Source organism: Eucyclogobius newberryi, unplaced genomic scaffold (genome assembly GCF_026437365.1).
Source record: "Eucyclogobius newberryi isolate DKJ021-1_F unplaced genomic scaffold, fEucNew1.0.hap1 SCAF_12, whole genome shotgun sequence".
NCBI classification, from domain to species: Eukaryota; Metazoa; Chordata; class Actinopteri; order Gobiiformes; family Gobiidae; genus Eucyclogobius; species Eucyclogobius newberryi.
Window position 1 is genome coordinate 2,268,640 of NW_027315746.1, and position 27,382 is coordinate 2,296,021.

At 49.6% G+C, this 27,382-nt stretch overlaps 2 protein-coding genes across 2 annotated transcripts in view; both read right to left on the bottom strand.

The window, feature by feature from the left end:
* Positions 1-3,470: 3,470 nt before the first annotated feature.
* Positions 3,471-27,382, bottom strand: part of LOC140355682 (uncharacterized) — a 201,693-nt gene continuing 177,781 nt past the window's right edge. Inside the window, exons 3-5 of the mRNA XM_072440341.1 lie at positions 11,058-11,264; positions 8,323-9,725; positions 3,471-3,528 (exon numbers count right to left, since the gene is read on the bottom strand). Of these exons, the coding sequence (XP_072296442.1) occupies positions 3,493-3,528; positions 8,323-9,725; positions 11,058-11,264 (1,646 nt within the window). The 3' untranslated portion in view covers positions 3,471-3,492. The remainder of the gene's footprint in view (positions 3,529-8,322; positions 9,726-11,057; positions 11,265-27,382) is intronic.
* Positions 16,272-27,382, bottom strand: part of LOC140355608 (uncharacterized) — a 12,619-nt gene continuing 1,508 nt past the window's right edge. Inside the window, exons 2-6 of the mRNA XM_072440275.1 lie at positions 20,848-21,009; positions 19,402-19,599; positions 18,666-18,824; positions 18,451-18,531; positions 16,272-16,430 (exon numbers count right to left, since the gene is read on the bottom strand). Coding sequence (XP_072296376.1) covers positions 16,272-16,430; positions 18,451-18,531; positions 18,666-18,824; positions 19,402-19,599; positions 20,848-21,009 — 759 coding nt within the window. The remainder of the gene's footprint in view (positions 16,431-18,450; positions 18,532-18,665; positions 18,825-19,401; positions 19,600-20,847; positions 21,010-27,382) is intronic.

Consider the following 27,382-nt stretch of genomic DNA (forward strand, 5'->3'; position numbering starts at 1 on the left):
CCCCAAATATGAGCTTGATCGGGCAATCGCCCTGGGAGGAGTTTGTTAAAGTGTGAAGCGTAAAAATGTGGTGATTTGAGCGATTCTACGATTTTCCCATAAGGATAACATGGGATGTTTCTGTCAACGCTACGGTTACGCCGTACAAAATATGACTTTGGCTCTCATACTTGTATGATCAGGATGGCAAATTAGAATTTAGTGCAAAATGTCATGTCATTTGGAAAAACTCTATTGTTTATAGGCCACTCTGAAGGCCAAATAGTCAGAATTCTGGGAAACGTTTGCGGCTCCGTCGCACAGAGACCGTAAAAGTTATCCTTAAAATTTGGATAACTTTAGATGCACCACTTGTCTAGAGGACGTACACCGATTTTGAGGTTGGTGGGCAAAACGCACTAGGAGGAGTTCGTTGAAGTGTAAAACATAAAAATGTGGTAATTTGAGAGATTTTGCGGTTTTCCCATAGGGATAACATGGGAGGTTTCTGTCATCGCTACGACTACGCCGTAAAAATTTAGGCATTTTTGTGATTGGCTTTTGTGATCGGGACGGCAAAATAGAATTTTGGGTAAAGATTAGACAATTTTGGTAAAACTAATTTTTGACCTTCAATGTTAATTTAAAGGTCACTCTGTAGGGGGCGCTATCACTGCCATTTCAATTTTGTCAGCCTAAACTGGTCCAAACTAAAAAGTTTAACAACTGATTCAAATTTGGTCCTAATCGGACTGGTTTTGATCAAATGGGAGCAATTTTTAGATCTGCAATATTCCAAAATAAGTTGTCCAACTTTGCGGCTGCGCCGCACACAGACCGTAAAAGGTATCTCAAAAAATTGAATAACTTTAGATGCCCCACTTGTCCAGAGGACGTCCGCCGATTTTGAAGTCGGTGGGCAAAACGCCCTAGGAGGAGTTCGTCAAAGTTTGACGTGAACAAAATGACACAGCGTATTTTCATTTTCAAAGGAAGATGGCGGCCATAGGGTAAGTCTGGGGGCGTGGCCACAATGATTTTTTTTGTTCGTCCTCACGAGAGGAATGCGTGTCCCGAATTTCGTAGCTTTACGCCAAAGTTGACCTCGGGGCGTCTCCCATAGGCGCAATGTATTTTGACTTTTGTCGGTGGCGCTGTCGCGCCATTTTTTAACGAAAAAAAAAAATGGCCCAGAAAAAAATCTAATTTTTCGCCGATTCTGAATTTTGGGCAAAGTTTGGTGAGTTTTTGAGCATGTTCAGGGGGTCAAATTAGAGATCAAAAAGCAGAAGAACAAGAAAAATAAAAATAATAATATTTTTAGCAAAAACAATATAGCCGTTTCCACTATAACAACAAATTATACATCGTTTGAAAGCTCTAAGCCTTCCCCATGCCGCCATGGGGTGGAATCATCATTACGAGCGCTTACGCGCTCGTCACTCCCCATTCCGTCGGGATGCCCCGCCCACTCCCCATAGACTTCCATTGATTTGAGCAGATACAAGCATGGCCCATGCCTGCGGCATGGACTCTCGCGTACGGGACGATGCCAGGAGGGTTTTTGGAGGAATGCAGCGCTTCGCGCTGCTGTTGTCAACAATTTGTGAATGGGCTACGCCCATTCACAAATTGTTGACTATTTCTGTCATAGCAGGAGTAAGTATGCATGATCCATGCCTTCGGCATGGGCTAGTTCACTGTACTTGCCAGGGGCGACGGGGCACCAAACATGCGGGATGCGCCCGCATGTTTGGTCAGACAGTTGCAACGCTGCCTTCGGCAGCGTTGCGGGAGCAATAGGCCCTCCGCCCTGCTGGGGCTCGGGCCTAAAAATTCGAAAATAACATTTCCGTACATAAAAATTTTATAATAAATTAAAACAATTAATTAAATGGCATTAAACTGGTGGAAAAAATAGCAGCAAAAACATATTTCAGAGACAGAGTGTGTGGAACAATTTGCATAATCACTTAAATAAATACATTAAAAAAATTTATAAATAAATACATAAATAGTTAGATAAATAAAAGGTGAATGAAAACAGTTCAACCAGTGGAAGTTACGTCTTCAGCTCGAGGAGAATCCGTTTATAAAGTTAAAACACAAACTGATTTGTCCCTGTGAGGATAGTATTAGTACACGTTATGGCAGTACAATTTAAAAAAACTAAATATATCGGTAATTGTCAAGTCGGTTTATACTATTAGACCAATTAGTTAAAATGTAAGTTTTGAATTCACTTAAATATGTTTTTAAGCATTTTCTGTTTTTTAGTAAATCTGGTTGGGACAGGAAATGATTAAACTGGTTTAGTCCTGGTTTGGTCCCGTTTAGTCCAGGTTTAGACTCGGTTCAGCTCCTCGTGAAATCTGGGTTTGTCTCTGGTTTAGTCCTGAAACAGCCCGGATTTAGACTTGGTTTTGCTCCAGTGAAATCCTGGTTTAGCCAAAGTTTAATCCCCATTTAGTCCTGGTTCAGTCTTTGTTTGGTCCACGTTTAGTGCACAGTTTTAGTCCAGATTCAGTCCTGGTTTAGACCTAGTTTAGTCCAGGTTTAGTCCCGGTTTAGTCCGGGTTTAGTCCCGGTATAGTCCCGGTTTAGGTCCGGTATAGTCCGGGTTTAGTCCCGGTTTAGTCCCGGTTTAGGCCCGGTATAGTCCCGGTTTAGGTCCGGTTTAGGCCCGGTATAGTCCCGGTTTAGGTCCGGTTTAGTCCCGGTTTAGTCCTGGTTTAGTCCCGGTTTAGTCCCACACTTAGAGCATGAATTATTGGGCAGTGACTCTAAAGTTGAATGTGATGTAAAGTTCTCTCCTTTAGAACACAGCTGAACTATGAGGAGCTACTGAAGTAGGAGGAGCTACTGAAGTAGGAGGAGCTACTGAAGTAGGAGGAGCTACTGAAGTAGGAGGGGCTACTGAAGTAGGAGGAGCTACTGAAGTAGGAGGAGCTACTGAACTATGAGGAGCAGCTGAACTATGAGGAGCACATACAGATATATTTGATTATACTTTTATGTACAGCCGACTTTCTCAGATTCACTCGTTTCACAGGAAAAAGGGGCGTTTCCATGGCGATTTTGGCAGTTTTTATTTTTCTTCTCTATATTTGATGTGCTCTTTGTTTTCGTGAGTAAAAAGCTACGTCTAGAATATTTTTAAGGAATGTTAACTTTAGTTTTAGACCTTTTTTTGGATGAAACTTCGTCTCTTCTTGGACTGGACAGTATTTTGTCAGTATTCATCAGTATTTTGTCAGTATTCATCAGTATTTTGTCAGTATTCATCAGTATTTTGTCAGTATTCATCAGTATTTTGTCAGTATTCATCAGTATTTTGTCAGTATTCATCAGTATTTTGTCATTCCGTTCATTTAAACAAACTTCACAGTAAAATTATTGCCTTGAAGGTTTTTTCGATTATGCGTTTTTTCCACACTTTTCTCTCGCTCTTCACATAAAGGATCTTTTATACATTATTATCTTTGTATTGGTTTCTTCTTCTTGTGATGGAGGTCACTTCAGGTCAATCCCCTGAGACTTTTCTTTGGCCTGAAAACGACAGAATCAGAATGAGAAAAGTGTTATTGCCACAGGAACTCGTCTTAGTGATTCAGTGCAACATAAAACGATGAAAAAACATAGTAATAAAATAATAAAAACTAGATCATGTGCTGAAGCCAGTGCGAGTGTCTGCATTCTTGCGTCAAAGTACTACATGTGTAGTATGTATGTAGTACAGACTTTATTCTTGTTGCTGGAGTCGTTCTTGCCCTGGGGCCGCGGCGCCGTGTGGGTCAAGAGCCGATGGCGTCGATGTCGATGTCGATGTCTCATGTGTGACTTTCATCCATGTTCAGCGTCAAAAACAGAATTCACTTGTTCAACTGGATTTGCTTCTGAGGCACGTCACTGACCAGCAGAGGTTGTTGTTGTTGTTGTTGTTGTTCGGTTGTATCCAAGTGTTGCATCACTGCCCGACTTTATTCTTCAGACTTTATTCCTCAGAGTCCGGCTTTATTCCAGGACTGACTCTTCTTCTCCTTCTTTGATGTTCGGTGCTTTCACCACAGCTTTATTCTTTCGGCTTTGATATTTCCACTGATGTCGTTGCTTGGTAACCGTGCATCTACTAGACTGGGCGAGGACAGGAGACCACGCCCACCTCCAGTTCTTCACTCTGATCACTCTGGTTCCCCAAAAGTAGAACCTCGTCACTCTGACTCACATTTAGAGCCTTTAGTCTGTTTCTATTTCTGCCTCGAGCTCTTTTGTTCCAAAGAATCTTCAGCTTTAACACGATCCTGATCCTTTCAGTTCAGAACATCCTCTGTCCACAACCAGGGTGTTCTCACCAACTCTGGAACCTGGAACCTGCACACCTGCTGGAACCTGCACACCTGCTGGAACCTGCACACCTGCTGGAACCTTCACACACTCTTGGGAACCTTCACACACACTTGGGAACCTTCACACACACTTGGGAACCTTCACACACACTTGGGAACCTTCACACACACTTGGGAACCTTCACACACACTTGGGAACCTCCACACACTTGGGAACCTCCACACACTTGGGAACCTCCACACACTTGGGAACCTCCACACACTTGGGAACCTCCACACACTTGGGAACCTCCACACACTTGGGAACCTCCACACACTTGGGAACCTCCACACACTTGGAACCTCCACACACTTGGAACCTCCACACACTTGGGAACCTCCACACACTTGGAACCTCCACACACTTGGAACCTCCACACACTTGGAACCTCCACACTTGGAACCTCCACACTTGGAACCTCCACACTTGGAACCTCCACACTTGGAACTTTCACACTTGGAACCTGCACACTTGGAACCTGCACACTTGGAACCTGCACACTTGGAACCTGCACACTTGGAACCTGCACACTTGGAACCTGCACACTTGGAACCTTCACATTTGGAACCTTCACACTTGGAACCTTCACATTTGGAACCTTCACACTTGGAACCTGCACATTTGGAACCTGCACACTTGGAACCTGCACATTTGGAACCTGCACACTTGGAACCTTCACACTTCTTGTGAGCAGCGCTGGCTCCTTTCTGTATTTACTTTAACCTTGTTACTTGACACTTTCATGACTTCATAGGATAAACCTTGAGAGACCTTAATTTTCTGCACCTCAGCAGCTCTTATGCTAAACACGCCCCCTGTAGGCAGAGATATGTTCTTCACAGTTACAGCTCTTCAGTTTTGCTCCTTGGTCACACTTCCCATACTCGTGATCTCCTGCACATTTACCACATCTTTGCTTCCCTCTTCAGACCGCTGCTATACGCCCAAAGCGCTGGCACTTAAAGCAACGCAGGGGGCGGCGGGACATATGGCCTGACGCCATAGCTCACGTATCCAAGGAACACCTTACTAGGCAGGTATTAGGCTTAGCAATAGCGTTAGCATTAGGCATTTACTTGAAGTTGAAACGCGTCAAACATCCTACAATCCTAAAAAGCAATAATATATAGTGTCTGCTTTATGACATCATAAGCAGACACTCAATAAAAACATACAGTAGTCAAAATGGGAATGCATTAAAGAAAAACTATTTAAATCTACTAAGAAATAAAAATAGGATAACTATGTACACATATTTACATATGCAGAGCAGAAAGTGAACAATGTGTAAACTCAACTGTTCTTTTCTTCTGTATCTACCTCTGTATCTACCTGCGTTGCATCAATGGAATTTCCCCATGTGGGACAATAAAGGAATATCTTATCTTATCTTATCTTAAATCTGTGTTAAGAAGTGTTCATGAGTCCAACAGCAGAGGGAAAGTGTTCTAGTGGAGGGAGGTTCTGGGCCTGAGGGGAGTGGCCTCCTGCCTGAGGGGAGTGGCCTCCTGCCTGAGGGGAGTGGCCTCTCGTCCCAGAGCCCTGGAGACGTACAGGTCCTGCAGAGATGGAAGTCCACGGCCGATCACCTTCAGCAGAGCTCACAGTGCACTGTAGTCTCTGTTTGTCCCTGTCTGTGGCTCCAGCGTACCACACCGTGCTGGAGGAGGTGAGGGAGGAGGTGATGGAGGAGGTGATGGAGGAGGTGATGGAGGAGGTAATGGAGGAGGTGATGGAGGAGGTAATGAGGATGGAGGTGATGAAGGAGGTGATGGAGGAGGTGATGGAGGAGGTGAGGGAGGAGGTGATGGAGGAGGTGATGGAGGAGGTGATGGAGGAGGAGGAGGTGATGAAGGAGGTGATGGAGCGATGGAGGAGGTGATTGAGCGATGGAGGAGGTGATGGAGGAGGTGATGGAGGAAGAGGTGAGGGGGGAGGTGATGGAGGAGGTGATGGAGGAGGTGATGGTCGTGTAGAACTGCTCCATCATCTGCTTGTCTTTCTTCAGCTGCTGCAGGAAGTTCATCCTCTGCTGGTTCTTCTTGATGAGGAGCTGGTGGTGGCTCCTCCCACTTGAGGTCCTGGTGATGGAGGCTCCCACTTGAGGTCCTGGTGATGGTGGCTCCCACTTGAGGTCCTGGTGATGGAGGCTCCTCCCACTTGAGGTCCTGGTGATGGTGGCTCCCACTTGAGGTCCTGGTGATGGTGGCTCCCACTTGAGGTCCTGGTGATGGTGGCTCCCACTTGAGGTCCTGGTGATGGTGGCTCCCACTTGAGGTCCTGGTGATGGAGGCTCCCACTTGAGGTCCTGGTGATGGAGGCTCCCACTTGAGGTCCTGGTGATGGTGGCTCCTCCCACTTGAGGTCCTGGGTGATGGTGGCTCCCACTTGAGGTCCTGGTGATGGAGGCTCCCACTTGAGGTCCTGGTGATGGAGGCTCCCACTTGAGGTCCTGGTGATGGAGGCTCCCACTTGAGGTCCTGGTGATGGTGGCTCCCACTTGAGGTCCTGGTGATGGAGGCTCCCACTTGAGGTCCTGGTGATGGAGGCTCCCACTTGAGGTCCTGGTGATGGAGGCTCCCACTTGAGGTCCTGGTGATGGTGGCTCCCACTTGAGGTCCTGGTGATGGTGGGGGGGCGGGGCTGGGGGGCTGTGTCTTCTGGACGTTGAACTCCAGGTTGTTCCCGCTGCACCTCCTGTAGACGGACTCATCCCCGTCCCAGATGAGCCCGGTGAGGGTGGTGTCGTGGCGAGGAGGGTGGTGTCGTCATAGCGATGAGGGTGTTGTCGTCATGGTGATGAGGGTGGTGTTGTCATGGTGATGAGGGTGGTGTCGTCATTGCGATGAGGGTGGTGTCGTCATGGTGATGAGGGTGGTGTCGTCATGGCGATGAGGGTGGTGTCGTCATGGCGATGAGGGTGGTGTCGTCATGGCGATGAGGGTGGTGTCGTCATTGCGATGAGGGTGGTGTCGTCATGGCGATGAGGGTGGTGTCGTCATTGCGATGAGGGTGGTGTCGTCATGGCGATGAGGGTGGTGTCGTCATGGCGATGAGGGTGGTGTCGTCATGGTGATGAGGGTGGTGTTGTCATGGTGATGAGGGTGGTGTCGTCATTGCGATGAGGGTGGTGTCGTCATGGTGATGAGGGTGGTGTCGTCATGGCGATGAGGGTGGTGTCGTCATGGCGATGAGGGTGGTGTCGTCATGGCGATGAGGGTGGTGTTGTCATGGTGATGAGGGTGGTGTCGTCATGGCGATGAGGGTGGTGTCGTTGTGGCTGGAGGTTTGTGTACAGGGAGAAGAGCAGGGGGGAAGTACACAGCCCTGTGGAGCTCCTGACGTTCTTCTCCAGCCGCACAAATAAAAGAGTTTTTCATGGAAACATCGTGTTCTGTGTTTTGAGTCTGATTGGTTCTTCATCTCGACAGCATGAGCCATGTGACCATATGAAGTATCATCTCCAACTCCACTTCCTGCTTCACACAAACCTCTTCAAATGTTCTGTTCCAAACAAACATCGGCCCAATATTTCAGCTGGTCCCAAAAACCAACAGGGTTTTAGTTGTTGACAAAGTGAGCCTGGGATAGAGCCATCACTCCTCCTCTGCATCAACATGTTAATGATGTCAGACTTTATCAAATATATATCAATAAAGAGCTTTTATTCACTTTTTCTTTCTGTTTCTGACTCATTTCCAGTGTAAATCACTTTGTGCTGCAGCGTGTCTGATTCATACATTCAATATTGGAATTGTCTTCATCATTTGTTCTAGAACATTCTACATAACTCTAGAGGCACTGAACGATTTAACAACAGGCACATATCTGATGAAACCCTGTGACTCACAGAACCATGGTTACACTCTCTCCCTGAGGGAGGACACTCTCCCCCTGAGGGAGGACACTCCCCCTGAGGGAGGGGAGGACACACTCTCGCTGAGGGAGGACACTCACCCTGAGCGAGGGCCGTGGGGGCCTCACTGGTCTGAGGGGTCTCACAGGTTCAGACGCAGCTCTTCTCTCCAGAGGCTCCAGATCGTCAGCTACATCGGGGCAGGCCACGTACCCGCCCTGCCTGAACACCTCGCCCAGGTCTCCCTCCAGCAGAGCCCCCCTGAGCCCCCCATCCTGCAGCCCGGGAACCCCCCTGCGGCCCGCCTCAGGCCCCCGTCCTCTGGGCCGGACCCCTGTGTGCTCCGCGTCACTGTCCGAGCTGTTACTGGAGCTCCTCGGCTGGTTATTGTTCGCCTCTTTGCACAGCACTTCCTGGTTCCCGTCCAGATCCGTGTCGGGCACTTCCTGGTTGTGGAACATGTGGTTGTCATGGCCGCCGCTCACGACTTCCTGGTTCTCCACGCTGTTAAAGTCGACCAGCTCTTCTTCTCGGTTTACGCTCTGCTCCGAACTCGGCACTTCCTGGTTCGCCGTCGTCAGGGCGTCGTGGAAACGCGGATCAGGAAGTGCCGGGCTGCACGGCTCCAGCACCTCTTTGTTTTCATACTCCACCACTGGATCCACGTGGTCAAAGACGTCCACGACTTCTTGGTTTTCAGGAGCAAACTCCAGCAGTTCCTGGTTGACCGGCTCGACCGGGTCCGTCCCGTCTTCCACGTCGACCAAACGCATCGGTTCAAGCACTTCCTGGTTCTCATAATCCACCAGCAGCTCGTCTTCAAACCCCGGCGGCTCATCTTCGGCGACGTCCCGGCTGCTAAAGTTCAGATCTTCCTGCTCCTTGTTCTCAAAGTCGACGACGTTCTCCTCGTTTGCGGGACTCGCGGCGAAATCGATGACTTCCTGGTTGATCTCGTCGGGGCTGAGCTTGAAGCCGTACGGGTCGCACGCGTGGGAGGCGAAGGGGTCGAAGCCCGGGGGCGGAGACTCCGGGGGCGGAGACTCCGGGGGCGGAGACTCCGGGTCGTAGGCCAGGTCCGGCTCGGAGGTGCTGGGGCTGGGGGCCTCGTCCGGGTCCAGCAGGGTGTGGCTGGAGTGCTCCGGGGACAGTTTGAAGCCGTACGGGTCGTAGGAGGACTGGGGCCCGGGCGGCTCGTAGTTCAGGTCGAAGCTGAGTTCTTTGAGTTCCGATTGGTGGAAGAACTCCTGGGAGTCTTTGGCGGGAGTCACCGGGCTGTGGGCGTCGGCCAGTGGGCTGTGGGCCTTGGCCAGCGGGCTGTGGGCCTCGGCCAGCGGGCTGTGGGCCTCGGCCAGCGGGCTGTGGGCCTCGGCCAGCGGGCTGTGGGCGTCGGCCAGTGGGCTGTGGGCCTCGGCCAGCGGGCTGTGGGCGTCGGCCTGGAGCTCCGCCTCGGAGCCGCTTCGCTGGGGTTGGGACGTGATCGGAGCAGGAGCTGTGGAGGCCCCTGGAAAACAAACACTCTGATCACTAAAGACATAAAGCCTCTGATCTCAGACTCTGACCTCAGACTCTGACCCAGACCTCAGACTCTGACCTCAGACTCTGACCTCAGACTCAGACCCAGACTCTGACCTCAGACTCTGACCTCAGACTCAGACCCAGACTCAGACCGAGACTCAGACTGAGACTCTGACCACAGACCCTGACCTCAGACTCTGACCTCAGACTCTGACCTCAGACTCTGACCTCAGACTCTGACCTCAGACTCAGACCGAGACTCAGACTGAGACTCAGACCTCAGACCCAGACTCAGACCTCAGACTCTGACCTCAGTCTGAGACTCTGACCACAGACCCTGACCTCAGACTCTGACCTCAGACTCTGACCTCAGACTCTGACCTCAGACCTCAGACTGAGACTCTGACCACAGACCCTGACCTCAGACTCTGACCTCAGACTCTGACCTCAGACTCTGACCTCAGACTCTGACCTCAGACCTCAGACTCTGACCTCAGACTCTGACTGACCTCAGACTCTGACCTCAGACTCAGACTCTGACCTCAGACTCTGACCTCAGACCTCTGACCTCAGACTCTGACCTCAGACTCTGACCTGAGACTCAGACCTCAGACCCAGACTCAGACCTCAGACTCAGACCTCAGACTCTGACCTCAGACTGAGACTCTGACCACAGACTCTGACCTCAGACTCTGACCTCAGACTCAGACCCAGACTCTGACCTCAGACTCTGACCTCAGACTCAGCCCTCAGACTGAGACTCAGCCCTCAGACCTCAGACCCAGACCTCAGACCTCAGACTCTGACCTCAGACTCTGACCTCAGACTCTGACCTCAGACTCTGGCCTCAGACTCAGACCTCAGACTCAGACCTCAGACCTCAGACTCTGACCTCAGACTGAGACTCTGACCACAGACTCTGACCTCAGACTCTGACCTCAGACTCAGACCCAGACTCTGACCTCAGACTCTGACCTCAGACTCTGGCCTCAGACTCAGACCTCAGACCCAGACCTCAGACCTCAGACTCTGACCTCAGACTCTGACCTCAGACTCTGACCTCAGACTCTGGCCTCAGACTCAGACCTCAGACTCAGACCTCAGACTCTGACCTCAGACTCAGACCTCAGACTCAGACCTCAGACTCAGACCTCAGACCTCAGACTCAGACCTCAGACCCAGACCTCAGACTCTGACCTCAGACTCTGACCTCAGACTCTGACCTCAGACTCAGACCTCAGACTCAGACCTCAGACTCAGACCTCCGACCTCAGACTCAGACTCAGACTCAGACTCAGACCTCAGACTCAGATCTTACCCAGCTCGTCTGAGACTCCGCACACTGAGCCCAGGCTGAGCTCCTCGATGTCAGAAGGAGGTGAGATGTTCCCCAGGTCCAGCTCGTAGCCATTTGGGTCGGACTCTCCAGAGTACTGAGTCCTCCAGCCTCGGATCGGGACCGGACCCAGCTCCTCTGAAGAGCTCTGGATCGGTCTGAACCCAGCCTGGTCCTCCTCCGTCTGACCTGCAGGGGGCGCACGGACCAAAGTGTCACATCCAAATGTTACAGGCACAAGCTGCATTATCACTTAGTGGACTAAACCAGGACCAAACCAGGTCCAAACCAGGCCTAAACAAGGACAAAACCAGGACTAAACCAGGTCTAAACAAGGACAAAACAAGGACTAAACCAGGTCCAAACCAGGACTAAACCAGGTCTAAACCAGGACTAAACCAGGACTAAACCAGGACTAAACCAGGTCTAAACCAGGACTAAACCAGGTCTAAACCAGGACTAAACCAGGACTAAACCAGGACTAAACCAGGTCTAAACCAGGACTAAACCAGGTCTAAACCGGGTCTAAACGTGGGTTCTGGCTAGTGTGAGGTTCCACAGTGCAGCTTTACTCGCCTGCTGTCTCCAGGTCCTCTCGGCTGTAGCTGATCTCGATGTCGCTGTCTTCTTCTGGAAACTCGGACTCGAAGCACTGGGTCCCCGTGGACGCCTTGTTCTCCGCACAGGACAGGCTCCGGTCGGCCTCGTCCAGCCCGGGGTCCGGACCGGGATCCTGTCCGGGGCCGGCGCGTTGAGAACCGTCAGGAAACAACACGTCGGCGCCGAACGGGTCGCTGCCTTTGAACGGGTCGGAAGTGAAGCCGTCTGCGAAGAGACAGAGGCGTGTTCAGGCTAATGCTAATGCTAACGCTCACGCTAACACTTTCACAATAAGCTCCACTTTTGGATTTGAACCTCTTCAGGACGTTGACTACACAAGTGACGTGATGAAAATGTGTTTAGTTACAATCAGAGAAGGATATTATAGCATAAAACATGAAACCGCTTTGTGTTTGTCGCACGTTTATTTATTTTTTTAATCATAAATTGCAGAAGTGAAAAGAGCTGTGTTTTCTGTTTTCTCCCACGATCTAAATCACACGATGCATTTGTGATTTTGATTTGAACGTTCACATTCTGAATAGTGTTCGATACAGAACGAGTCTGTTACAATTATGTCTGAAAATTCTCTGCTTTTGCTCAAGATTTTAGACAGTTTTTTTCATTGTATTAAAAAAAAAGAAAATAGAACATGAAACAACAAAAAACAACAGAAAAATAAAAATAAATAATAATTAAAAACGAGCAGGGCCTAAAATGAAAAATGAGTGGAATCCAAAAAATGAGAAGATTTAGAGCATATTAAGTCCAAAATAACTATAATAATAATAACTTTAATTGTTCCCATTGTGCATGTGTCTGTTATGGTGTTAGTCCATTGAGACATTTCTGGATTAAACATTGTGGTTTTATTCTAGCTCGGCTAAAGCTCGGGTTTTGTGTTAAAACTGTTGAGGAAAAGTCACATTTTGTCCTGTTAAAGGGATTTTAAAAGTGTTTAGTTTCAACCATCGATTTGCGCCTGATATTCCCACACTTTGACACGTTTCTTTTATTCTGAAAGAGTAAATGAACCGGATTGTTCTTCCCAACACAACGTCATCGATCGAAATGACTCGGACAATAATCTAAAGAAACCCGTGCTAAGATAAGCTCTGCTGCTCGTGCGTTTCCAGGGCGACCACAGTCGGCTTCGTTTGGATCGATGACCTCGTCGGGCGAGAGGTTTTTTTCCCATAGTTTTGTATGGGGGTGCGACTTATACTCCAGAGCGACTTATATGTGATATTATTTGTTATTTTCACACTGACGAACACAAGAGGGCGCTCTAGACTCTGAGCGACATAGAAGAAGAATCTGCACTTCCTCTGGAGTTTGTGGAGTTGTTTAGAAGTGACACAGAGGAAGAAGAATTCAATGGATTTAGTGATTTGGGGTAAAACTGATGCTTTGCTAAACTTGTTAGCATGTTCTTTATGCTATAGTTATCTGTTAGCATGTTCTTTATGCTATAGTTATCTGTTAGCATGTTCTTTATGCTATAGTTATCTGAATAACTGTTCATATGTTACGTTAACATACCAGACACTTACCACAGTTCTGTCTGTGCCTCATGTAGCTGAAGGTGTAAGCGTTAGCATACGTCATGTAGCTGAATGTGTTAGCGTTAGCATACGTCATGTAGCTGAATGTGTTAGCGTTAGCATACGTCATGTAGCTGAAGGTGTTAGCGTTGGCATACGTCATGTAGCTGGAGGTGTTAGCGTTAGCATACGTCATGTAGCTGAAGGTGTTAGCGTTAGCATACGTCATGTAGCTGAAGGTGTTAGCGTTAGCATACGTCATGTAGCTGAAGGTCTTAGCGTTAGCATACGTCATGTAGCTGAAGGTGTTAGCGTTAGCATACGTCATGTAGCTGAAGGTGTTAGCGTTAGCATACGTCATGTAGCTGAAGGTGTTAGCGTTAGCATACGTCATGTAGCTGAAGGTGTTAGCGTTAGCATACGTCATGTAGCTGAAGGTGTTAGCGTTAGCATACGTCATGTAGCTGAAGGTGTTAGCGTTGGCATACGTCATGTAGCTGGAGGTGTTAGCGTTAGTATACGTCATGTAGCTGAAGGTGTTAGCGTTAGCTTACGTCATGTAGCTGAAGGTGTTAGCGTTAGCATACGTCATGTAGCTGAAGGTGTTAGCGTTAGCTTACGTCATGTAGCTGAAGGTGTTAGCGTTAGCATACGTCATGTAGCTGAAGGTGTTAGCGTTAGCATACGTCATGTAGCTGAAGGTCTTAGCGTTAGCATACGTCATGTAGCTGAAGGTGTTAGCGTTAGCATACGTCATGTAGCTGAAGGTGTAAGCGTTAGCATACGTCATGTAGCTGAATGTGTTAGCGTTAGCATACGTCATGTAGCTGAAGGTGTTAGCGTTGGCATACGTCATGTAGCTGGAGGTGTTAGCGTTAGCATACGTCATGTAGCTGAAGGTGTTAGCGTTAGCATACGTCATGTAGCTGAAGGTGTTAGCGTTAGCATACGTCATGTAGCTGAAGGTCTTAGCGTTAGCATACGTCATGTAGCTGAAGGTGTTAGCGTTAGCATACGTCATGTAGCTGAAGGTGTTAGCGTTAGCATACGTCATGTAGCTGAAGGTGTTAGCGTTAGCATACGTCATGTAGCTGAAGGTGTTAGCGTTAGCATACGTCATGTAGCTGAAGGTGTTAGCGTTAGCATACGTCATGTAGCTGAAGGTGTTAGCGTTGGCATACGTCATGTAGCTGGAGGTGTTAGCGTTAGTATACGTCATGTAGCTGAAGGTGTTAGCGTTAGCTTACGTCATGTAGCTGAAGGTGTTAGCGTTAGCATACGTCATGTAGCTGAAGGTGTTAGCGTTAGCTTACGTCATGTAGCTGAAGGTGTTAGCGTTAGCATACGTCATGTAGCTGAAGGTGTTAGCGTTAGCATACGTCATGTAGCTGAAGGTCTTAGCGTTAGCATACGTCATGTAGCTGAAGGTGTTAGCGTTAGCATACGTCATGTAGCTGAAGGTGTTAGCGTTAGCATACGTCATGTAGCTGAAGGTGTTAGCGTTAGCTTACGTCATGTAGCTGAAGGTGTTAGCGTTAGCATACGTCATGTAGCTGAAGGTGTTAGCGTTAGCATACGTCATGTAGCTGAAGGTCTTAGCGTTAGCATACGTCATGTAGCTGAAGGTCTTAGCGTTAGCATACGTCATGTAGCTGAAGGTGTTAGCGTTAGCATACGTCATGTAGCTGAAGGTCTTAGCGTTAGCATACGTCATGTAGCTGAAGGTGTTAGCGTTAGCATACGTCATGTAGCTGAAGGTGTTAGCGTTAGCATACGTCATGTAGCTGAAGGTGTTAGCGTTAGCATACGTCATGTAGCTGAAGGTCTTAGCGTTAGCATACGTCATGTAGCTGAAGGTGTTAGCGTTAGCATACGTCATGTAGCTGAAGGTGTTAGCGTTAGCATACGTCATGTAGCTGAAGGTGTTAGCGTTAGCATACGTACACCTATTCACCATGTTCTCTCATCTCATTATTTTAAACTGCATTTACAGATTTGATCAAATAAATGTCCCCAATAATGCGACTTATACTCCAGTGCGACTTGTATATCTTTTTCTTCTCTATTAGGCATTTTTTGGCTGGTGCGACTTATAGTCCAGAGCGACTTCCGGAAAATACGGTAAATATCTCTCAAAATGTGATAACGAGAATAAAGAGCAATCATCTGGAGCTGCCACACTACCGTCATTCATCACCCCAGGAGCCAGATGAAGGCCCACAGGAGCCAGATGAAGGCTAAGGAGCTAGAGGAAGGCTCAGGAGCCAGAGGAAGGCTCAGGAGCCAGAGGAAGGCTCAGGAGCCAGAGGAAGGCACAGGAGCCAGAGGAAGGCTCAGGAGCCAGAGGAAGGCACAGGAGCCAGATGAAGGCCCACAGGAGCCAGATGAAGGCCCACAGGAGCCAGATGAAGGCTAAGGAGCCAGAGGAAGGCTCAGGAGCCAGAGGAAGGCACAGGAGCCAGATGAAGGCCCACAGGAGCCAGATGAAGGCTAAGGAGCCAGAGGAAGGCTCAGGAGCCAGAGGAAGGCACAGGAGCCAGAGGAAGGCTCAGGAGCCAGAGGAAGGCACAGGAGCCAGATGAAGGCCCACAGGAGCCAGATGAAGGCCCACAGGAGCCAGATGAAGGCTAAGGAGCCAGAGGAAGGCTCAGGAGCCAGAGGAAGGCTCAGGAGCCAGAGGAAGGCACAGGAGCCAGATGAAGGCTCAGGAGCCAGAGGAAGGCACAGGAGCCAGATGAAGGCCATTGGCTCAGGCAGAAGGAGGTGGACTTTACTCACCAGAAGAGTCGGTTTTGGGGAACAGGTCTTCGTTGAAGAGATCATCTGCAAACGTCAAATGAAGACGATTTAAGCTTCAAACAGGAGCAAGCAACGTGATCGTATTTAGATGTTGAGGTGGAGCAGCTTTCATCTTCAGGAATCAAAGCCTGACACTAACTGACAAGTAACTGACGAAAAACTGACACTAACTAACACTAACTGACACTGACTGACATGTAACTGACACTATTTGACTCTAACTGACGGATAACTGACGAAATACAGATGGTTTTCATGATGAGATGTTGAGGTGAGCGTGGTACTCACGGCCTCCCTGGGCGAAGGGGTCGGCCTGGTAGAAGTCCAGCCCGCTCTCGAGGCCCTGAGTCTGGGGCGGCTGCTTCTCCGCCTCGGCCTCCTCCAGAGAGTCCTCCATGTCCGAGCGGTCCATCTGCACGAGGAGAACCCGTTATGCTCGCGAGGAGAACCCGTTATGCTAGCGAGGAGAACCCGTCATGCTCGCGAGGAGAACCCGTCATGCTCGCGAGGAGAACCCGTCATGCTAACGAGGAGAACCCGTCATGCTCGCGAGGAGAACCCGTCATGCTCGCGAGGAGCACCCGTCATGCTAACGAGGAGAACCCATCATGCTCGCGAGGAGAACCCGTCATGCTCGCGAGGAGAACCCGTCATGCTCGCGAGGAGAACCCGTCATGCTAACGAGGAGAACCCGTCATGCTCGCGAGGAGAACCCGTCATGCTCGCGAGGAGAACCCGTCATGCTCGCGAGGAGAACCCGTCATGCTCTCGAGGAGAACCCGTCATGCTCGCGAGGAGAACCCGTCATGCTCTCGAGGAGAACCCGTCATGCTCGCGAGGAGAACCCGTCATGCTAACGAGAAGAACCCGTCATGCTCGCGAGGAGAACCCGTCATGCTCGCGAGGAGAACCCGTCATAATCGCGAGGAGAACCCGTCATGCTCTCGAGGAGAACCCGTCATAATCGCGAGGAGAACCCGTCATGCTCGCGAGGAGAACCCGTCATGCTCGCGAGGAGAACCCGTCATGCTCGCGAGGAGAACCCGTCATGCTAACGAGGAGAACCCGTCATGCTCGCGAGGAGAACCCGTCATGCTCGCGAGGAGCACCCGTCATGCTAACGAGGAGAACCCATCATGCTCGCGAGGAGAACCCGTCATGCTCGCGAGGAGAACCCGTCATGCTCGCGAGGAGAACCCGTCATGCTAACGAGGAGAACCCGTCATGCTCGCGAGGAGAACCCGTCATGCTCGCGAGGAGAACCCGTCATGCTCGCGAGGAGAACCCGTCATGCTCTCGAGGAGAACCCGTCATGCTCGCGAGGAGAACCCGTCATGCTCTCGAGGAGAACCCGTCATGCTCGCGAGGAGAACCCGTCATGCTAACGAGAAGAACCCGTCATGCTCGCGAGGAGAACCCGTCATGCTCGCGAGGAGAACCCGTCATAATCGCGAGGAGAACCCGTCATGCTCTCGAGGAGAACCCGTCATAATCGCGAGGAGAACCCGTCATGCTCGCGAGGAGAACCCGTCATGCTCGCGAGGAGAACCCGTTATGCTCGCGAGGAGAACCCGTCATAATCGCGAGGAGAACCCGTTATGCTATTGAGGAGAACCCGTCATGCTCGCGAGGAGAACCCGTCATGCTCGCGAGGAGAACCCGTCATGCTCGCGAGGAGAACCCGTCATGCTCGCGAGGAGAACCCGTCATGCTCGCGAGGAGAACCCGTCATGCTCGTGAGGAGAACCCGTCATGCTATCGAGGAGAACCCGTCATGCTATCGAGGAGAACCCGTCATGCTATCGAGGAGAACCCGTCATGCTATCGAGGAGAACCCGTCATGCTCGCGAGGAGAACCCGTCATGCTCGCGAGGAGAACTCGTCATGCTCGCGAGGAGAACCCGTCATGCTATCGAGGAGAACCCGTCATGCTATCGAGGAGAATCCGTTACGCTCGTGAGGAGAACGCGTTAGGCTCGCGAGGAGAACCCGTTAGGCTCGCGAGGAGAACCCGTTAGGCTCGCGAGGAGAACCCGTTAGGCTCGCGAGGAGAACCCGTTAGGCTCGCGAGGAGAACCCGTTACGCTCGCGAGGAGAACGCGTTAGGCTCGCGAGGAGAACCCGTCATGCTCGTGAGGAGAACCCGTCATGCTCGTGAGGAGAACCCGTCATGCTCGTGAGGAGAACCCGTTAGGCTCGCGAGGAGAACCCGTTACGCTCGCGAGGAGAACGCGTTAGGCTCGCGAGGAGAACCCGTCATGCTCGTGAGGAGAACCCGTCATGCTCGTGAGGAGAACCCGTCATGCTATCGAGGAGAATCCGTTACACTCGTGAGGAGAACCCGTTAGGCTCGCGAGGAGAACCCGTTATGCTCGCGAGGTGTTAGTCCTCGCCTGGGTTGGTCGCCATGGCGCTTCAGATGGACGCGTTACCTTTGGCGAGCTGGAGCCGCTGTCGTCCACTTCTTCGCGGGTGTCGGCCAGGTTATGACAGAAGGCCGGGTCGTTCGCCCCCTGGTGGAAAAGGACAGTACAAGTTACTATTACGACACAGTAAATGAGGCTAACGTCGTGCGCTGCTCCAGAGGCTGCTGTTTTCACTCATGAGGCTCAGTTCAAACCGGGAGGGCATCTGACGCAGGCCGTACCATGATGAGGTCGGCGTAGGCGGGCAGACTCTGGCTCCGCCCCCAGGGTCGGACCGGGATGGGCTCGTCTTCTGTGGTGTCGCCCGGAGACGAGGAACCTTCCATCTGAGACTGAGGCGTGACCGCGGAACCAGAGAGAGAGCAGAGGGCGTTCTCCTCCTGAAAGAGAGAGAACCAGGTCTGAACCAGGTCTGAACCAGGTACCTGCAGGACCTCCTCGTAGGACTAAAGGGCCGTGGTACCTGCACGATCTCCTCGTAGGACTAAATGGCCGTGGTACCTGCAGGATCTCCTCGTAGAACTAAAGGGTTGTGGTACCTGCCGGATCTCCTCGTAGGACTAAAGGGTTGTGGTACCTGCACGATCTCCTCGTAGGACTAAAGGGTTGTGGTACCTGCCGGATCTCCTCGTAGGACTAAAGGGTTGTGGTACCTGCACGATCTCCTCGTAGGACTAAAGGGTTGTGGTACCTGCACGATCTCCTCGTAGGACTAAAGGGTTGTGGTACCTGCCGGATCTCCTCGTAGGACTAAAGGGTTGTGGTACCTGCACGATCTCCTCGTAGGACTAAAGGGTTGTGGTACCTGCAGGATCTCCTCGTAGGACTAAAGGGCCGTGGTACCTGCAGGATCTCCTCGTAGGACTAAAGGGCCGTGGTACCTGCACGATCTCCTCGTAGGACTAAATGGCCGTGGTACCTGCAGGATCTCCTCGTAGGACTAAAGGGCTGTGGTACCTGCACGATCTCCTCGTAGGACTGGCGTATGGAGTCTTGCAGAGGCACGTCCCTCTCGCCGGCCTCCTGGACCTTCCTCTTGGCCTGCTTGACCTCGTCGCGCAGCTTGCGGAGCCTCCATCGCGCTCGGGCCAGCTCCTTCTCGTACTCCTCCACCTGGTTCTCCTTCACCGCCTCCTCCGCCTGCAGCGACAGGATCTGAAACGGAAACACAAACATGGATCGGCCTCCTGCTGGTGCCAGAGTCAGGACTTAACATGGACCGGCCTCCTGCTGGTGCCAGAGTCAGGACTAAACATGGGCCGGCCTCCTGCTGGTGCCAGAGTCAGGACTAAACATGGACCGGCCTCCTGCTGGTGTCAGAGTCAGGACTAAACATGGAGCGGCCTCCTGCTGGTGCCAGAGTCAGGACTAAACATGGACCGGCCTCCTGCTGGTGCCAGAGTCAGGACTTAACATGGACCGGCCTCCTGCTGGTGCCAGAGTCAGGACTAAACATGGACCGGCCTCCTGCTGGTGCCAGAGTCAGGACTTAACATGGACCGGCCTCCTGCTGGTGCCAGAGTCAGGACCTTTCAGGGGCCACTTTGGGAGCTAGAGCCTCTCAGGGGCCACATTGGGAGCTAGAGCCTCTCAGGGGCCACTTTGGATCCAGGACCAGACTTAAAGGACAAATATTCCTCATTTGTATCATTATTGTCCCTTAAACGTACTCTGGTACCTTTGTTTTGGCCTCACAGGGAGAGTATATCGGTTTTGGCTGATATCGGCGGGTTTATCCAAATATCGGTATCGGTTTGATATTGAAAATGTTGCCGATAATTGGCGCGGTTATTTTTTGAGTACGGCCCCTGTCCAGTGTCATGTCTCATTCCAAGTTTGTCCTCGGTGCGTCCGATTTGTCTCTTACACAATCAGACCAGACGATTGTATATCCCGCTGTTATTATCGGTATCGGCAAATATCGGTTATCGGCCACACAAGGCGTATATGGGATATCGGTATCGGCTCAAAAGAACAAACAAAGAAAGCGGAACATCGCTACAAAGATTAAAAGTAAAAAAACAGTAATCATGACTTCATGACTTCAGTCGGGCATTTCCCACGTCAGGACTTTGGACTCCATCTACTGGCAGCAGAGGGAACTACCACGGGGAAGTGACCAAAAGCTAGCTTGAACAAAAGCTAGCTTGTGTGCTAGCTTGTGTGCTAATGTAAGAACGCAGTCGTAATACAGGTGATTTAAGGCAGAAATGCTCAGAACGAGTTAAAAAAGGCACAGATTTTCGTAGATCTCGGCGTGTGGAGAGATTTTGACGCTCGAAACGGAGACGACGTTTCAAACAGGAAGTTGTGAATGACGCTGAACTCCAGGTGTGTTTTTGATGCGGGAGCGACGATGTGCGGCGGTGAACGAGGCTTAAATAACGATAAATCTCCCGTCACCTGCTGGCTCTCCTCGTAGCACAGTTGTCTCGTGGCCTTGATTTGTTGGATGAGTTTGTCTTTGTGTTTTTCTAACTTCTCGAGCGTCTCCTCCAGCTCCTTCCGGTCCGACTGCTGCTCCTTCAGCTCCAGGTTCTCCACGGCAACCGCCGTCTCCAGCTCCTGCAGAACACACGCACAAACACATGAGGGATTAGCGACTCTGGACACCCGCTTTGTCTGTAACGACTCTGGACACCCGCTTTGTCTGTGAAGACTCTGGACGCCCGCTTTGTCTGTAACGACTCTGGACACACGCTTTGTCTGTGAAGACTCTGGACACCCGCTTTGTCTGTGAAGACTCTGGACACACGCTTTGTCTGTGAAGACTCTGGACACCCGCTTTGTCCTTAACGACTCTGGACACCCGCTTTGTCTGTGAAGACTCTGGACACCCGCTTTGTCTGTGAAGACTCTGGACACACGCTTTGTCTGTGAAGACTCTGGACACACGCTTTGTCTGTAACGACTCTGGACACACGCTTTGTCTGTGAAGACTCTGGACACACGCTTTGTCTGTAACGACTCTGGACCCCCGCTTTGTCTGTGAAGACTCTGGACACCCGCTTTGTCTGTAACAACTCTGGACCCCCGCTTTGTCTGTGAAGACTCTGGACACACGCTTTGTCTGTAACGACTCTGGACACCCGCTTTGTCTGTGACGACTCTGGACGCCCGCTTTGTCTGTGAAGACTCTGGACACCCGCTTTGTCTGTAACAACTCTGGACCCCCGCTTTGTCTGTGAAGACTCTGGACACCCGCTTTGTCTGCAGCGACTCTGGACACCCGCTTTGTCAGTAACGACTCTGGACGTCCGCTTTGTCTGTAACGACTCTGGACATCCGCTTTGTCAGTGAAGACTCTGGACACCCGCTTTGTCTGTGAAGACTCTGGACACCCGCTTTGTCTGTGAAGACTCTGGACACCCGCTTTGTCTGTGAAGACTCTGGACACCCGCTTTGTCTGTGAAGACTCTGGACATCCACTTTGTCTGTGAAGACTCTGGACATCCACTTTGTCTGTGAAGACTCTAGACACCCGCTTTGTCTGTGAAGACTCTGGACACCCGCTTTGTCCTTAACGACTCTGGACACCCGCTTTGTCTGTGAAGACTCTGGACCCCCGCTTTGTCTGTGAAGACTCTGGACACACGCTTTGTCTGTAACGACTCTGGACACCCGCTTTGTCTGTGACGACTCTGGACGCCCGCTTTGTCTGTGAAGACTCTGGACACCCGCTTTGTCTGTAACAACTCTGGACCCCCGCTTTGTCTGTGAAGACTCTGGACACCCGCTTTGTCTGCAGCGACTCTGGACACCCGCTTTGTCAGTAACGACTCTGGACGTCCGCTTTGTCTGTAACGACTCTGGACATCCGCTTTGTCAGTGAAGACTCTGGACACCCGCTTTGTCTGTGAAGACTCTGGACACCCGCTTTGTCTGTGAAGACTCTGGACACCCGCTTTGTCTGTGAAGACTCTGGACACCCGCTTTGTCTGTGAAGACTCTGGACACCCGCTTTGTCTGTGAAGACTCTGGACATCCACTTTGTCTGTGAAGACTCTGGACATCCACTTTGTCTGTGAAGACTCTAGACACCCGCTTTGTCTGTGAAGACTCTGGACACCCGCTTTGTCCTTAACGACTCTGGACACCCGCTTTGTCTGTGAAGACTCTGGACACCCGCTTTGTCTGTGAAGACTCTGGGCACACGCTTTGTCTGTGACGACTCTGGACACCCGCTTTGTCTGTGAAGACTCTGGACACCCGCTTTGTCTGTGAAGACTCTGGACACCCGCTTTGTCTGTGAAGACTCTGGACACCCGCTTTGTCTGTGAAGACTCTGGACACACGCTTTGTCTGTGAAGACTCTGGCCACCCGCTTTGTCTGTGACGACTCTGGACACCCGCTTTGTCTGTGAAGACTCTGGACACCTGCTTTCAGAGTCAGACAGTTGAAAGTTTAGGCGACGGATGGAGCTGATGTCGCTCCGTCGTCGTGGCAGCAATGATGAAAAGAGCGTTTAAAAATAGAAGCTGATTCTGCGCCAAATTTAGACTCGTCTGAACAAAGTGATCTCGACTTCCATGAGACGCAGCTGCAGTAAAACCCTGAATATAATTCAGAATGAACGAATATTATCGCTAATTTTTTCATTATTCGACCTATAATTTTATTGAGATGATAAAGATTTACGTGGACAGAACGAAGAAGACGCAGCGAGTTTTTCATCCGTTTAGTCTGTTTTAACCTGTAATTTTACTTTTTTTTTGTTCTTTTCTGTTATTGTGTGATCTTTAGTGCACACTTTGGGTCAGATGTGTTATTTTAAATTAATCACATTTTCTCGTTCAAATACAACCGTTTCACATTTCTCTGGCTGTGGAAACAGATCTTTTACCAACAATTATTCTGCAGTCGACAGTCAAACAGTCAAAACGTCTTTTAAACACATTATCAACCAAATAAAGTTAAAAACTGACACTGAACGATTCTAGATTCAAATAAAGTGCACGAGAAACAGTTTATTCCGATTTTGACTTTTTGATTCAATAATGCCTCCGTCTTTGTTATATAAAAAATGACTTTTTTGGGTGTTTTAGAGTCTGTTTTTAGTCCAGACAAACGTCCTGACGACAAAATGCTACCACGACGACAGAAGAGAAGAAGGATATTTGACAACTTCATGTCAATCCAACAGAAATGTGCAAAAACGAGGCTCAATTCTCAGACAAAAACGTGAAATATCTGTCAAACTGAAAAACAAAAGTGACATCACATTTTGATGCTATTTGTACGTTTTTTTGTGGCTTTTTAACTAAGAACAATAAACTCGATTTTCAAATTTTGGACGTCTTCCAAACATCATCTCCAGGTCGATACATTTCTATAGATTTAGTCGATTAAACCGCACGAGGGCAAAGGCAAAGCATGATGGGAGCTGAAGTCCAGAGCTCAAACTGCACCACGGCAAGAGCAAAGCATGATGGGAGATGTGGTTCAGAGACACGTTGCAGCGCACACGCCGCGTACAACACAAATCTGTGTAATTACATGTCACACACTGCATCACAGCAAAGCATTGTGGGAAATGTCCCCGCGCGCACACGTTTATCTGCTCTCACCTCACACACACACACACACGTCGGGTTTCCATGCCGTTTGGGGACATTAGGTTTCTAATGAAAATCTCTGAATTTCAAATATTTGCTGCCAATTTAAAGCGCCCCCTACAGGTCGGACAGTGAACAAAAGTGCAGTTAGGATGAATATACTTTTCATTTAGCAGAAAATTATTAAACATTTTATCCCAGAATGGCACATTTTTTAAGTTTATAATTTCACTTCCTGTTTGTAATTGATGACATCACAGTAGGAAATTACCCAGAAAACACTGGGCAAATCAAAATATATGAGTCCTGGTTTAGTCCTGGTTTGGACCTGGTTTAGTCCTGGTTTAGTCCTGGTTTAGTCCTTTGTCGTTTGTGGAGGAAAGATCGCGGCCGTCACCATTTGTTCGATTCCATAACGATAAATCTTGCAGCTGTCGTGAGAAAAAACGCCACGATTCGACGATTCTTCGCGATTACCGAGACTAAAATCCAGCGAAACCTTTCGTTTTCTCGTTCTCGTTGTCATGACGCGTTACAGTTCCTGTGGTTTAACAAATCAAACGCTCTGAAGGACAAAATAAAGACAATATGACAAAAACAGCCGGATTAAAAAAGTGTTTTGCGCAAGAGCTTGAATTAAAAAGACTCAATTTTACTTTTAAAACTGTCAAGATTATTAGTTTATATTCGTTCTTACGATGATATTGTGACGATCAATCTTAGACAAACAGACAGGTTTTTACCATGATATAATTCTGACTTTATTATGTGTGTTTATACCTGTCGTGATAGTTTTACACCGATCGAGCAGGTGTTTGTGGAGAAAAGGTTGAATAAATCTGTAGAAAATGACAGGAAATGAATCACACCAGGGACATTCGTACAGGAAGTGACATCACACCAGGGACACTCGTACAGGAAGTGACATCACACCAGGGACACTCGTACAGGAAGTGACATCACACCAGGGACACTCATACAGGAAGTGACATCACACCAGGGACACTCGTACAGGAAGTGACATCACACCAGGGACACTCGTACAGGAAGTGACATCACACCAGGGACACTCGTACAGGAAGTGACATCACACCAGGGACACTCGTACAGGAAGTGACATCACACCAGGGACAGTACAGGAAGTGACATCACACCAGGGACATTCGTACAGGAAGTGACATCACACCAGGGACACTCTGGGACATAACCTTTAAACCATAATTCAACAAAATAAAGTCGCTCTCATATAATTTTATTTGTCAAATTTAAAGAGCTGTGACATTATGTGCAGTTACTGTCGTGATCACATGCAATGGTATTTATTTATTTATTTATTTTTATCTTTATTATTTTCCCCTCCATCCCTTGTTGGGAAATGGGAGGTTTTGTCTATAGGAGTTTTTATTTATAGGAGATCTTCTACTGAGAGTGTTTTTCAGACTTCCTATAAGTGATCTGTTCTTTTCCTCTGTATCTACTGCGTTGCAACAATGAAATTTCCCCATGTGGGACAATAAAGGAATATCTTATCTTATCTTATTAGATGAGTTTTGGCCCAGTGTTTGATGGGTAATTTCCTATTGTGATGTCATCGATTACAAACAGGAAGTGAAATTATGAACCTAAAAAATGTGCTTTTCTGGGATATTTCTTCTGTGTTTTAGTTCAAGGAGCTGCCCGGCCTGTAGGGGGCGCTGCACATGTGTCTGTGACGTATTCACTGCTCTATCACATCTTCACCATCGTTATCCATATGTTTCCTCTGACGTTTGATTGGCTGGAGGAGGAGGAGGAAGATGAAGAGGAGGAGGAAGATGAAGAGGAGGAGGAAGATGAGGAGGAGGAAGATGAAAAGGAGGAGGAAGATGAGGAGGAAGATGAAGAGGAGGAGGAAGATGAAGAGGAGGAGGAAGATGAAGAGGAGGAAGATGAAAAGGAGGAGGAAGATGAGGAGGAAGATGAAGAGGAGGAGGAAGATGAAGATGAGGAGGAAGATGAAGAGGAGGAGGAAGATGAAGAGGAGGAGGAAGATGAAAAGGAGGAGGAAGATGAGGAGGAGGAGGAAGATGAAGAGGAGGAGGAAGATGAAGAGGAGGAGGAAGATGAAGAGGAGGAGGAAGATGAAGAGGAAGATGAAGAGGAGGAGGAAGATGAAAAGGAGGAGGAAGATGAAGAGGAGGAGGAAGATGAAGAGGAGGAGGAAGATGAAAAGGAGGAGGAAGATGAGGAGGAAGATGAAGAGGAGGAGGAAGATGAAGAGGAGGAGGAAGATGAAGAGGAGGAGGAAGATGAAGAGGAGGAGGAAGATGAAAAGGAGGAGGAAGATGAGGAGGAAGATGAAGAGGAGGAGGAAGATGAAAAGGAGGAGGAAGATGAAGAGGAGGAAGATGAGGAGGAGGAAGATGAAGAGGAAGATGAGGAGGAAGATGAAGAGGAGGAGGAAGATGAAAAGGAGGAGGAAGATGAAGAGGAGGAAGATGAGGAGGAGGAAGATGAGGACGAAGATGAGGTTAAAGATGAGGAGGAGGACGAAGATGAGGACAAAGATGAGGAGGACGAAGATGAGGACGAAGATGAGGACAAAGATGAGGACGAAGATGAGGACAAAGATGAGGAGGAGGACGAAGATGAGGACAAAGATGAGGAGGAGGAGGACGAAGATGAGGACAAAGATGAGGAGGAGGAGGACGAAGATGAGGACAAAGATGAGGAGGACGAAGATGAGGACGAAGATGAGGAGGACGAGGAGGACAAAGATGAGGAGGACGAAGATGAGAAAAGATGAGGAGGAGGACGAAGATGAGGACAAAGATGAGGAGGAGGACGAAGATGAGGACAAAGATGAGGAGGAGGAGGACGAAGATGAGGAGAACAAAGATGAGGACAAAGATGAGGAGGACGAAGATGAGGAGGATGAGGATGAGGAAGAAGACGAGGAAGACGAGGAAGATGAGAGGACGAAGATGAGGAGGAGGAAGAAGATGAGGAGGACGAAGATGATGAGGACGAAGATGAGGAGGAGGAAGAAGATGAGGAGGAGGACGAGGAAGATGAGAGGACGAGGACGAAGATGAGGAGGACGAAGATGATGAGGACGAGGAGGAGGACAAAGATGAGGAGGAGGACAAAGATGAAGAGGAGGAGGACGAAGATGAGGAGGAGGACGACAAAGATGAGGAGGAGGATGAAGATGAGGAGGACGAGGAGGACAAAGATGAGGAGGAGGACGAAGATGAGGAGGAGGATGAGGAGGACGAAGATGAGGAGTAGGACGAAGATGAGGAGGAGGACGAGGAGGAGGACGAAGATGAGGACAAAGATGAGGAGGAGGACGAGGAGGAGGACGACAAAGATGAGGAGGAGGACGAGGAGGAAGACGACG